Source organism: Theropithecus gelada, chromosome 3, assembly GCF_003255815.1.
Source record: "Theropithecus gelada isolate Dixy chromosome 3, Tgel_1.0, whole genome shotgun sequence".
NCBI classification, from domain to species: domain Eukaryota; kingdom Metazoa; phylum Chordata; class Mammalia; order Primates; family Cercopithecidae; genus Theropithecus; species Theropithecus gelada.
Genome location: NC_037670.1, coordinates 67,301,483 through 67,314,063, shown reverse-complemented (window position 1 = coordinate 67,314,063; position 12,581 = coordinate 67,301,483). Strand labels below are relative to the sequence as shown.

The 12,581-nt window shown below is 53.8% G+C and overlaps 1 protein-coding gene across 1 annotated transcript in view; it reads left to right on the top strand.

The window, feature by feature from the left end:
- The window catches only part of ADCY1 (adenylate cyclase 1), a 143,889-nt gene extending 135,931 nt beyond the window's left edge, over positions 1 to 7,958 (top strand). Inside the window, exons 18-20 of the mRNA XM_025379994.1 lie at positions 1,332 to 1,446; positions 3,483 to 3,607; positions 5,989 to 7,958. Coding sequence (XP_025235779.1) covers positions 1,332 to 1,446; positions 3,483 to 3,607; positions 5,989 to 6,291 — 543 coding nt within the window. The 3' untranslated portion in view covers positions 6,292 to 7,958. The remainder of the gene's footprint in view (positions 1 to 1,331; positions 1,447 to 3,482; positions 3,608 to 5,988) is intronic.
- Positions 7,959 to 12,581: the final 4,623 nt, after the last annotated feature.

Genomic DNA, 12,581 nt, shown 5'->3' with positions numbered 1-12,581 from the left:
CCTGTTAGAAGGGCTGAAATCCAAAACACTGACAAGACAAATGCCGGTGGGGATGTGAAGCAACGGAAACTCTCCTTCATTGCTGGCGGGAATGCAATATAGGGCAGCCACTGCGGGAGAGAGTTGGATGGTTTCTCACAAAGTTAGACATAATGTTACCATATGATCCAGCAATTGCACTTTTGGTATATATCCAAATGAAATGAGAATTTATGTCCATGAGTGCTCATAACAGTTTTATTCATAATAAAAACTGGAAGCAAACCAGGTATCCTTCAGTAGGTGAATGGATAAAGAAATTCTGGTATATCCATAAGGTAGAATATTATTAAGTGAGAAGAAATGACCTATTAAGTTATGAAAAGACATGGAGAAGCCTTAAATACACTTGGCTACTTAAAATAAATCAGTCTGAAAAGGTTACATATGGTATGATTCCAGCTATATGAAATTCTGGAAAAGGCAAAACGGTCGAGACAGTAAAAGGATTAGTGGTTGCTGGGGTCAGGGGAGACGCGGGATGAACAGACAGCAGGGAGAATTTTCAGGGCAGTGAAACTGTTGTGTGTAATACTGTCATAGCGGATACATGTCATGCATTTAGAATGCATAGAATGGACAATACCAAGAGTGAACCCTAATTAAATTATGTACTTTGGTTGATATATCAATATTGCTTCATCAGTTGTAACAAATGTGTCACACTTACGTAAGATGTTAACAACAGGGGAAACTGGGGAGAAGGGATATATGACAATTCTGTATAATCTGCTCAACTTACCTATAAACCTAAAATTGCCCTAAAAATAAAATCTGTCAATTTTTAAAAAGCATTAGTTTCCTGATTGTGAAGACTAATACAATTCCCTTTAAAAATAAAAGTTAGAGACTTTACAACTGTTACTGTTTCACAAGAGAAAGGACCTTGTCACACATGTACAGGAGGATATAGCCTCAATCTCAAGGAAGGAAGCTGCCTACTCCCTGGCATGCGTCTCTGTCCTTGTTTTGCTCATTTGCAATGGGCATTAGCAACGCTGTCCAAGCAGGAGAGTGAGCACCTGGTCTCCCACTCAAAAGGGCTGCCCCACCCCATTCCTGCAGGCAGCCTTGGGTGGGCCCTGTCTCTGCCCCTCAGAAGCTGGGGCTTGGCCAATACCTTGCCTCTCCCTTAGTCTCCTCCCTGTAGAATGGAATGATAAATGTGCCCATAGCCAGGCACCCAGAATGCCTGCCCCTGAGAGTGCGGCTGTTGGCCATTGCAGGTTGGTCCTTGGCTCCCTCTTGCCTAGTGCCCCTCAGATGTAATGACCCTGTCTGTTTATATCTAGGCTAAGAAGTCCATCTCCTCCCACCTGAGCACGCTGGCAGACTTTGCCATTGAGATGTTTGACGTTCTGGATGAAATCAACTACCAGTCTTACAACGACTTTGTCCTCCGAGTTGGTACGTGACTTTAAACCTATCCTGTCCATCCATGTGGAACACCTTCCTATACCCACCTAGGGGCGGGATCAGCTGATGAGGTGCCCTGGTCTTACAGGAAGGAGGGTGGTGCTGCCCAGGAGGGCATGGGGACCTGTGTACGGAGTTGCCCCTGGAAGCTGCTGGTGGAAGTGGAGATGCTTCAGAAAGTAACTTAGGACTTTGAAGATTCATCGTCTGGCTCAGGAAACACATTAGAAATCTTGATTATCCTGGAGACCTTCAGATGCTCCTCCAAGTCCACACTTAGCTGAAGTAAAATGCCCCTTTCCCTGTTCACCAGCCACAGCTACATAGTTGAGGCCACATGGGCTGTCCAGAAAGAGGCCTTGATGGGAGCCCCACTGCGTGGACTCCGGCCGCCCTGTGTCTTCTCCGGGCTCCTTCCCTCACCTGTGTCGTGAGGAAGAAAAACCACTGGATGCCCCAGTTCCTTTCTAGCTTTTATAAAACTATGATTTGTTGGGTTTTTTTAAAATCACAAATTTACTTTTTCTTGAGATGTAGACAGTTTACGAGAAAAATTCTACTAGTCCAGGATACAGTTAAACTAGAGGTTCATGGTTGTTTTAGAATTCAAACATCCAGTAGCCTTAAAAACAAACCTTGGAGCCACGTGTGAGTGTGAAGGGTGATGGGTGATCCACTTAGAGCACATGGAATTCTGATGTCCTGAAAAGCAAGCTCGGCTTCAGGCATGGTGTCTGGCCAGAGAGCAGGGGCAGAGTGAGCCAGCTGGGCCCTGGGCTCTGGTCAGCAGAGCTACTGATGTACCTGGAAATCGATCTGCTGGTGAATCGGGGAAACTGCTCCTCACTTTCCAATGACAGGACCGGCTGGCAAGCCCGGCCCTGCACCTCAGTGTCTAGTCATGCAGTGGGGCTGGACAAGGATCTCTCGGGGCCCTTCTGCCCATCAGGCTGGTGCTAGCCTGGTGTTCTTTACGTGGGTGGGGCGTCTGGGGTTAGCAGAGGGCGCTCGCCAACTCCCACCAGCTCCAGCCATCTGGGAAACGGCCCTTTGGGGTTCTTCTCTGAGTTTCCCATGCCCACCTTCCCCAGCTCACACCACTGTGCCCCCTGCTCTCATGCTCCTCCATGGCATGCCAGCTCCCCACTGCCCAGAACGTCAGAGGAATTTTCTAGGACAAGCTCAGAAAAATTAGTCCACAAATACAGAAGGGGAAGATAGGAAGTGGCTTCGATCGAGGCCAGAAAGCCCCAGTTGCAGGCGTAACAGGAGAGCTGACAGCAAGCTTGGTCCCTCTCTGTCCTGCCGAGGACGGGCCGGGCGTCACAGGCTGGTATGTGCCCTACTTACAGGGGAGGAAGACCAGGCTCAGAGAGGGTGAGTGCTTTGCGGAAAGTTGCACAAGGAGTGACTCAAGTTCGGGTGTGCCTGGGTTGTTGCAATGCTGTCCAGCTGGTCTGCAGCTGTCCAGAGGCCAGTTGGACACTGAGCTACAAAAAGAGAAGGTACTCCCTCTCCTCCCTTCAGAGCATTCTGCACCATCTTGTGTAGTTCTGGGACCCATACTCTAAAATAGCCATAAGGTCACATTCCGAGAACAGGTCTGGAGCCGCTATTTTTCTGCAAGGGATGCAGTTGGGGATACACCTTGTAATCCCAGATACTGAAAGGTCACACTTCTGAGTGGCTCCCCTGGCAGGGCTCAGCACAGAGGCTGCCATTCCAGGAAAGGGGACTTTTCTTCAGGATCAGGACTTGTTTTGAACAGCCAGTGCTGTTCCCCAGTGCAGTGGACAGTGTCGTGAGGGGACCCTGCCCAGGGGAGCCTGTGCAGCAGGGCAGCTGCCTCTCTGTTGTGCTGTATGTGATGCTTCAGGAAGGAGCCTGGTGCTTGGTGACCCCAGGAAACAAAGCCCTGAAAGGAGCAACCTTTTCTCCACCAGGAGCAGCATCAGGTGCATTTGGTGGCCCTGGTGGGGTGAGTTACACTTTTCCCACTGACAGGTCATGCGCTGGCTGTTTTCTAGGCATCAATGTTGGCCCCGTGGTGGCTGGAGTGATTGGCGCTCGCAGGCCCCAGTACGACATCTGGGGAAACACAGTCAACGTGGCCAGTCGGATGGACAGCACAGGGGTCCAGGGCAGAATCCAGGTCAGTTCACCCAGAAACCCACAAGGCATGGGTGCCCATTCTTCAGGTGAGGAAACTGAGGCACAGAGGGCCAGGATTGAATCCCCAGTCTGCAGCCTGTACGTGGCAGGGCAGAAAGAGCTGCATATTTCGGTCTGTCTGCTCTGGAGGGCATCCTGGCCCGGGCATCTTGATTTTGCTGTCTGGTTTGTCATTTAGTCTCGGGGGCTGGCTCCTGAGTGACCAGGTGCAGCGGTGGGAGCACTGAGTCACTGGGTCCCACTTCTGATCCCAGCAGACTGGCGGCTGTCATTCACGCTGCACATCCCAGGACTCCAGCCTCCACCGGCTGCCATGGGAAGGAAGGGCTTCCTTGTGTGTTTGAAGGGAGGGTGCTCTGCGTGTCCACCTCATCTGAGGAACCTGTGGGCAGCTCAGGTGGGCTGACACCCTCTAAAAGCCATGGAAAGGTTTAGAAGGCAGCAGCCTCTGCTTTTCCTCAGTGTGGAGGAGTGTCATTCGGCTTCTGGGATTTCCCTGAGAACAAATTTGAAACTTGATTCGGTCTTGAGGACCACCAGAATGAAGCCCTTACAAGTAAGATGGAGCCTGTGAAGGGCCACACAGCCCTGCAGCCACCCTCCCTGGGAACTGCAGGCCTCCAGGGGCCATGGAGGGAAGGCTTGGTCCCCAGGCGTGTGACAGCAGCTATTCACAGGGGCAGTTTAAGGGACAGGTAGGCCAAAATATTCATGGAGCTCTCCTCTCCTGCTCAGAACATAGACGGGGCTTCCATGGAGCAGCGCTGCACTTCTGCATTCTCTTTTTCAAAATTTCTTTTATCACAGTAAGGTATACATAGAATTTGTCATCTTTTTGCTAGGTGTACGGTTGAGTGGCATTAAGTATATTTACATGGTTGTGCAGCCATCACCACCGTCCACCTCCAGAACTTTATGCTGTATATACACACACACACACACACACACACACACGTATGGTTTTTTTGTTGTTGTTGTTTTGTTTTGTTTTTGTTTTTTACCATGACTGTATCCTGCACTCTTCTGCAGGATTCCCCCAAAACCGGACTTGCCAGGGGAGAACTTCATGGTAGCCCCATCCTGCCCACCCCAGCCTGGCCCCTGCCCTGAACCAACATTGCATTTTTAAGTTTCTAAAATCAGATCTGAGCCTGCCACTGTCCTATCTTGCCCCTGCCTCACGCACAGACTGTTCACTCGTGACCTCTGTCCAATCCCCCGCCAGGTGTCTCCTGGCTGCCCAGGATGTCACCCTTGCACTCACAGGGCCTCTGTCCTACCTCCCCTGCCACACTGACGGGGGCCACCCTGCCCCGCTCTGGGCGTTAGAAGGTGGGCTTGGCATGGATTGAGTTCTTTTAACAAAAGATGCCAGGGCTTGAAGGGACTGTGTGTAGGAGAGTGAGGAGCAGCCAGGGAGACAGCGGGGAGAGGAAATTCCAAGATCACACCTCCAACATAACGCAGAGATACCAATCGTGTCCTCTATTCACAGGACTGATTGTATCTAGTAGAAACTATTTTCTCATCCTTTATCTTTTTCCTAACTTTGCGAAGCAGAAATTCTTTGAGCCTGTCAAGAAATGTCCCTGTTTTCTCTGGACGGTTTGCCCGCTGCCCTCCATATGCTGGTCCCTCCCTCCCCTGACTCAGGGTTGCAGAGGCAGCTGCGCTGGGGTCCTGTGAACTGTATCGTTTGCACCCCAACCGACACCGCGCTACTGCCCCCAGCAGTGAGTTGGAAGTCAGGCTTTGCCCTGGACTCTACTCTTTGCTGCCCCTTCCAGCTGAGGGGTGTACCTTTTGCCCCCTATATTCTGTATGCCCTACTTGCAAATGTCCCTGGCTGCTGAGGTGCCAAGAGCCCTGAACCCAGAGAGTCAACCCTGCTCTTCTCTGTTCTAGCATCTGGAGCTGTGTCCCACGCAGCCTCTGGCATGGAGTACACGGAGCCACCATGGAAGCTTACATCCAGACCCTGGTGCCAGGTCCCTGCAAGCCCTGTCCACCTGCCTGCCTGTCTGGGTGCTCCCTGGGCCACCCTTTCCGGCTCATTGAACATTGCCTCCTCCTATTGTCCAGGGAACAGGCTGTGAGACTCCCCTGGGGCTGGTCCCTCAGACTCCTCTGAGTCCCCTGGGTTGTCTTTGCAGGGCAGTGTCTTTTTTACATAGTGACCCAAGCGATTTCAGCAAGAGTAGGGGCCCTGGCTGCCAGGCTGAGCTGAGAAAGCCACATCCCCGTGCCAGGGTTGGGCAGTCAGGGTGGACAGCAACAGATGCAGGATGGAATGTTTTGGTCTCTTCCCAGAGGAGTCCCCCTCATTGCCCTGGAGTAATGCTCCCTTCTCTCCATCAACAGGTGACTGAGGAAGTCCACCGGCTGCTGAGAAGATGCCCCTACCACTTTGTGTGCCGAGGCAAAGTCAGTGTCAAGGGCAAAGGCGAGATGTTGACATACTTTCTAGAAGGCAGGACTGATGGAAACGGCTCCCAAATCAGGTCCCTGGGCTTGGATCGGAAAATGGGTCCATATGGGAGAGCTGGCCTTCAGGGCAGACGTCCCCCGGTGTGCCCCATGCCTGGCGTCTCAGTCAGGGCTGGGCTCCCTCCACACTCCCCAGGCCAGTATCTGTCCTCTGCAGCAGCTGGGAAGGAGGCTTAGTGGAGCCCACGTGGGCCTCTGGGGTGCACTTGGGGTGGGAATGCTCCGGGGGCGACACAGGCCACGGTGGCTCCAACCAGGACCAGCCAGACCAGCAGAGCAGGGAGCCAGCGGCCAGGGTGGAGGAGGAGCATTGTCCAGGCGTGGCCTGTGGCCCGAGGACCAACCACCCAGCAGATGCAGCACAGCAGTTACTCGGTGAGGGGAGGACACCCGACTGCACACACTTCCAGGCCTCCCTGGAGAGGTGTCACTCCATCCCCTCCGTGGCGTAGGGAGCACTGTTTCTTTCCAGAAGGCCTGTTCAGGTTTGGCCAGGTCGGCATCAACGTCAGGACCTTCAGAGCATCCACCAGGGTTACAGCAAGAGCTGCTGAGGTGTGGCTGGCAGAGCGACCGAGGAGCTCTGCAAGAGTGTGCCGTGAGACGGTCCTGTCCAGCCTGCCTAGGTGGGACCTGACATACAGGTGGCTCCAGCCCTGGGCAGAGGCTTCAAGAGCCAGGGTGGAAAGTCAGGCCTCTCTGGGAAGGTCACAAGGCCTGGGGTTGTTCACACCACGGGCACAGTACAGAGCTGTCCACGCTTGAACTGGACGGTTTGGGGAGAACTGAGAAGCTGCTCTCACTGCATGGATAGTGGTGGCTGCTGGCTTTCAAGCGTGGTTTTTTGTTAAGAGCCAGAGGCAGGTCTTCTGGAGTTCTCAGGGGGCCCTGTGACCCCCTCTCCACAACCATGGCCAGCATCGGCTTCTTGCTGCACCTGTGCATTCTCCACCCCTCCACCAATGGCTTCCAGCTCCTAAAACACCTGGCCATTCCCCATCCTGCACCGGCACTGTGTTTGTTCAGAGAAGACGAAGGGTGTCATTTCTTCCCTTCCCTGTGGCGTCTTGGATCCTTTACGTTTAGCAACATCAGTGTGAGGCTCCACTTCTGTTGAATATGAGCGGCCCTCACACCCATGATGGAAGATGCTGTTTCTCCAGCAGAACCAACCCTCCAGGACGAAGTTTCAGAATTGGCTGATGTGTGTGAGTGCAGGTGTCCCTGTTGTAATTTGCAGGGAAATTGACTGCAGGTGATAGTGTTGACGTCTGACAGCCTCCCACATGCATGTCTAAATAGTCACAGTGAAGATGAAAATGAGGATGAGGGGGACAGGGGTCCAGGAGGGCCAGTGGGAAGGGACTATCCAGTGGCGTGTAGAAACCTTGGATCTCAGTCACAGGGAGGAAGGTGGCTAGAAGTGGGAGGGAAGCTTCTGGGTAGGCACCACAGTAGGGAAACATCTAAAGACCCACTGCTCTGAGGTGTGGTCAGAGAGGTTTCCGTGGACTGCACATGAGGCTTGAGCCCTGCCTCTGCTCAAAGCCAGCAGGGTTGGGGGTCCCCCTCCTCACTGCTCCTCAACAGCTGTAGCCCTTTCCTGAGGGCCCCAACTTTTCAGAATAGGAGCAGAGAGAAGCCCAGACTTCCTTCCCTGGAGTGTAGACCCGTGTGTGGGACCTGCTGCAGGCTAACCCCTGTTCGCACAGGTGGGTGATATCCTTGGCTGCTACCATCAGAGGCAGCCCCCTGCACAGGGAGGGTCTGACCCTGCCTCAGCTGTGTGGCTGTGTAGGGGCGGCAGGTGCCTGGGCCATAGCTGGGGGAGGCTAGACCCTGGGGGCTTTGCAGGGTGGCCAGTGCAGTGATGCCTGGCACTTCCAGCTGAGACAGGAGTCCAGACAGAGGTGGGCAGGGTGGATGATTTTAGGCAGGGGAGGTGGGTAGAGGCTGCATGTAGGGGCCTCCGTCTGCCTGTCCTTAGGGTGTGGACTAGGTGTCTAGACAGGGTTGTAGGGAGTACTGTCCACCCTTCTTTCTCTCTGGTCAGGGCTGTGGCCTCTGTGATGGTGCAAGAGGCAGGATGGTCTCCAGACACCTTCTTGCAGAGTGATTTTGACCAATGCCTTTCCAGCACCTTCCCCTGGCTATGACAGGGACCTCCCAGGCCAGGCCACATGACCCCACAGGTAGGCTGAGCCCATGGCCCCACTGGAGATTTTGAAGGCAGAGCTCGGGCGCCTTTTACCTTCCTTGGGTGGTCCTCATGTCGCTGCCCACTCACGTTCCTGGTGTTCTGGCATCATCTTGTGCCGCTGGGGGCTGGGCTCCTGTGAGGTCCTGGGGCAGAAGGAGGTGCTTGCAGGGCCTCTAGCTGCTATTAGGGCGTCTACAGGACCTTATGTTTATGTGGAATCTCCAGGCTGTCATCGAGGGCTCCTGAGGGCTCCTGAGCTCATCCTGAGGACCCAGGGTCCTTCTGAGCCGGCTGTGGGCTGAGAACCTGGCTGGGGCACTGCTGTCAACCCCTCCTCCAGGCCCTGCCTTGTCCCTGCTCCAGTGCTTTCCCCTCTTCAGGACAAATAGTTTGTCCTTATGGTCCCCTTTCCACTAGGATTTTCTCATCCTCCTCTGTCTATCCCAGCCGGATTTGAAGCAGTCAGTTCAGACAGGAGCCACAGGGAGCCCGTGAGGGTGTAGTGCGGTGGTGGTGAGTGTGGCCACCCTGGCTCCCCCGGCTCATCGTGCTGCTGTCCTTGACCCATGAGCTGTTGAGAAGGGCGCAGAGCCCCTGGCCAGCCAATCCTGTTGCCCCCAGTGCCGCTGCCCACCTTTGGCCATCCAGGTGGTGGGTAGACAGAGGAGTGAACCCCAAGGGTGTCCATGCCCCAGTTCTAAGCCCTGGGGCCGGGTGCTGTCACACAGCCAAGGGGACTTTGCAGGTGGAATTACAGTCAGGGATCTAAGGATGGGAGGGGAACTTGGATTATCTGGGTGGGCTCAGTGGCCCCTTGGAATGGCTGAGGGAGGCAGGAGAGCCAGGAAAGATACGAAGTGTCACAGAGATGGTGCCATTATTGCTGGCTTAAAGACAAGGGGCCAGGAGCCAACACCAGAGGCTACTCGACAACCCCAGCCCCAGTCAGCGAGGAAGCCGGGTGTCGCTCACACAACCAGAAGGAGCTGAGTTTGGCAACAACCCAAGTGAGCCTGAAGCAGATTCGCCCCAGAGCCTCCAGGCGTGAGTGGAGCCCAGTCCAGCGACACCTTGGTTTGGCCTGTGAGACTGAGAAGAGAGCCAGCCACACTGTGCCGTGCCTGGGGTCCACAGAGCTGCGAGGTCACACATGTACATCCTGGAAGCTGCCCAAGATGTGGCCACTTAGGGCAGCAAGAGGAGGCCATCGCGGGGACCATGCTCCCGTCTCCGGGCTCATGACTGTTCTGGAAAGGACCCCATGGCAGGCTTGGCAAGGTCTCCACTTCAGGGGCAAACATCTCCATCATCAGCAACTCCAAACCCCAGCCACCTCCTGGGAGTTCAGGAACTGTGTTTAGCCATAACGTTCCTTGGGGTTTGGTGAAAAACAACTTCCTTTTTATTTGTGAGAAAACTGTATTATATTGCCTTATTTATTTTTAATCATGTACAATATTCATGTACAAATGTTAGAGCCATTCGGGTAGGATTCTCTCTAAATTATTTATTGAAGAGGCTTTGTAAATAGTGCACCAGTTACAGGTGCTGCCTGTTTACTCGTACCAAAAATGAAGACAAGCCCCACACCCACCTCAGCCCCTGCTTGGCCATGCCGTGGCCCTTTGGAAATGACCCCGTGTGCTCCCCTGGCAACCCTTGCATGCCTTTCATGCCTGACGCCGTAGAGTAGAACACAACCCCGGAATGCTTCCAGTCACTTGCAGGGACCATGCCGGCCCGGGTGGTCCACGCCTGCGGGGTGTCTCTATCCTGCAGGAGGACGCCCCCACAGACCCAGCAACCCAAGTTGGCAGCCCGTGTTTCTCAGACTTTAAAGCCACCAGGGCTTCTGGAACACCTGTCATAGAAGCAATAACTTTATACTGCAGAGATGAGTCTGGTCTGAAGCAGATTGGTAATTTAGAGATAAGCCACGCATGCAAGTTTGCCCCATCCTCTGGCTTGGGGTGGTGGGAGGCGGGGAGCTGCCACTCCCAAAGCCCCCACCCCTTCCCAAAGACCCAGCTCTGAAACCTCAGTTCCTGTAGGTTGGGCTGCCCGGACTGGTCCGAGCTCAGCACCCCAGGGCTGGTGAGCAGACAGAGCCGGCGTTAAACCCCGGTCAGGTCATTGTCACCACACCCTTGCTTGGATGAGGAAGGAAGGAGGCAAAGGCACCCACTCCATCCAAGATCTGTTCCGATTGATGAGTCTCAGTACTGGCCTCACACTGACCAACGGTGGTACGCTGCAGTTGGTTGGTGCAGAGTCTAAAGGATAACATATCAAGGCTTACCTGTGATAGGCCATTTTAAGGAAATGGTGGCACTCTGAAGGCTGTCCCCATTCACCTTCCACAACACTGGTACCATCCTGGTGGAAGAGCCCTCTGAACAGGACACCTGTTCAGGCCTGGGGTCCCCATGCTAGGCTTACCTGGGTGTGAGAAGGTCAAACTGGGTGGTTCAGGCCTTCAAATTGAGCTTGGGGGTGACCAAGAGAGGGGTCACATACCCCAAATAACCATCGGTGCACAAATCATTCCATGCTCTTTGGTACCAGGCAGGAGATGCTGCAGGCAGGTGCCCATAGTTGGCGAAAATGGGCAGTAGGGGAAATAGAGTTGCTTCAGCCTTTCTCAGTCCTGGCCCTCACTGCAGCCACCAAGTCAAGCTGAGCTGGGTGGGTTGAGACCAGCGTTCCAGCTGGACTGAACCTGTGGGGAGGAGCTGGAGCCAAGGAGCCCCCTTGGGTGGGGGCATCAGGAGCAGGGGCAGGGCCTGAGGACTGCTCCCGTGGCATGAAGGGCAGGCCAGGATGGAGCCCCGGGTAGACTTTGAAGAAGGCTCAGTGGGCTCAGCAGAAGGAAGGCTCTTCTCATAGTTGTGGTTTTCTACAGATGGATTTGGGTGATCTGAATGTGGTCAGGCCCTGCCATTGGGGAATGAATGCCACACAGGATTGGTCTGTAAGCTGCAGTGTCTGATTCTGTGTGAACTGACAGCAAGGAGTTGAAGGGCAGGCCCCGCCCTTGGGAGAGAGCACGGGCGTGGGCCGCTGGATGCAGGGCTCCCAGGGCTGTGAAGGCAGAGGGGTCCCTGGAGGCAGACAGGGCGGGCTGGGGGACAGCAGCAGGGGGCAGAGCCCCAGCCAGGGCGGCTGCTTCCTGCACGTAGACATTCTTCCCACACAGGGCCAAGTGCCCATGAACACAGCCCCAGACAGACACACGGTGGGGAGCTTGGAGCCCTCTGCTCACCCAGGGGTGCCCTGGGGCACACACTGGAACGTGTTCTAGGGGCTTCCTGCCTTATTCTGTGTGTTCATACACTTAGTGAAAGCAGATCCTGTACTAGGATGTGAGGATATCTGTCGCCTCCGTGGTCCATTCTATAAACACCAGATTCAATTTCAGGTGCCACACATTTTGGGGCTAGACTTCCCTAAACAACATGCCATTGTGAAATGATGCATATATTTGTATTTTTAAATTTCCCTGAAAATTTATTCTGTTCACTACCTTAAAAAATAGATACTCCACTAGAGGCCGTGCTTAATGTGTGTGCCTGCATTACGTGTGTGAACGCGTGTTTCTGTCGTGTGTGTCATGCACATCTGTGTGTTGCGTAGCATAAGCCAAATGAAAATTAATCATTTGTTCATGGGATTCATATGAGGAACAAAATTAAATTTGAATACAGTCAGATAAAACTGCCGCGCAGGGCATTTGGGGAAACCATCCCCGAGTGCCCTGATGTGATTTCCCTCAGAAAATCCTTGCTATTAGAGGAGAAGGTCTGGGCAGGGGCAGCAGCATCTCAGACATCAAGTCAACTTTATCATCTCCTACATCAGCACTGAAGTCCAGGGGCATTGAGGCACTAACTAGGTTCCATTTTCTTTGGTTTTGTTAGTTGTTTTTTTCTTTTAGGTTATCGGTGTGCACAGAGGCTGTAGAGAGAGCCTCAGGGTGGTGACGGCTGCAGGAATTCGGCCCTCCAGCTCCCCTCCAGTTACTGGGAGCCAATTTGGAGGCCAGGCCTTCCCAGCTGAGTGAGTGTCTGTCAGCTTCCATCTCTCTCAGTTGTTGCAGTGGAAGAGCAAAAATAGACAGGTGGCCTTCTTGGATTGTGCTTCACAATGGACTGGGAAAAACATCTTTGAACTCAGAAAATCAGGCTGGGCGCAGTGACTCATGCCTGGAATCCCAGCACTTTGGGAGGCCGAGGCAGGTGGATCATTGAGGTCAGGAGTTCAAGACCAG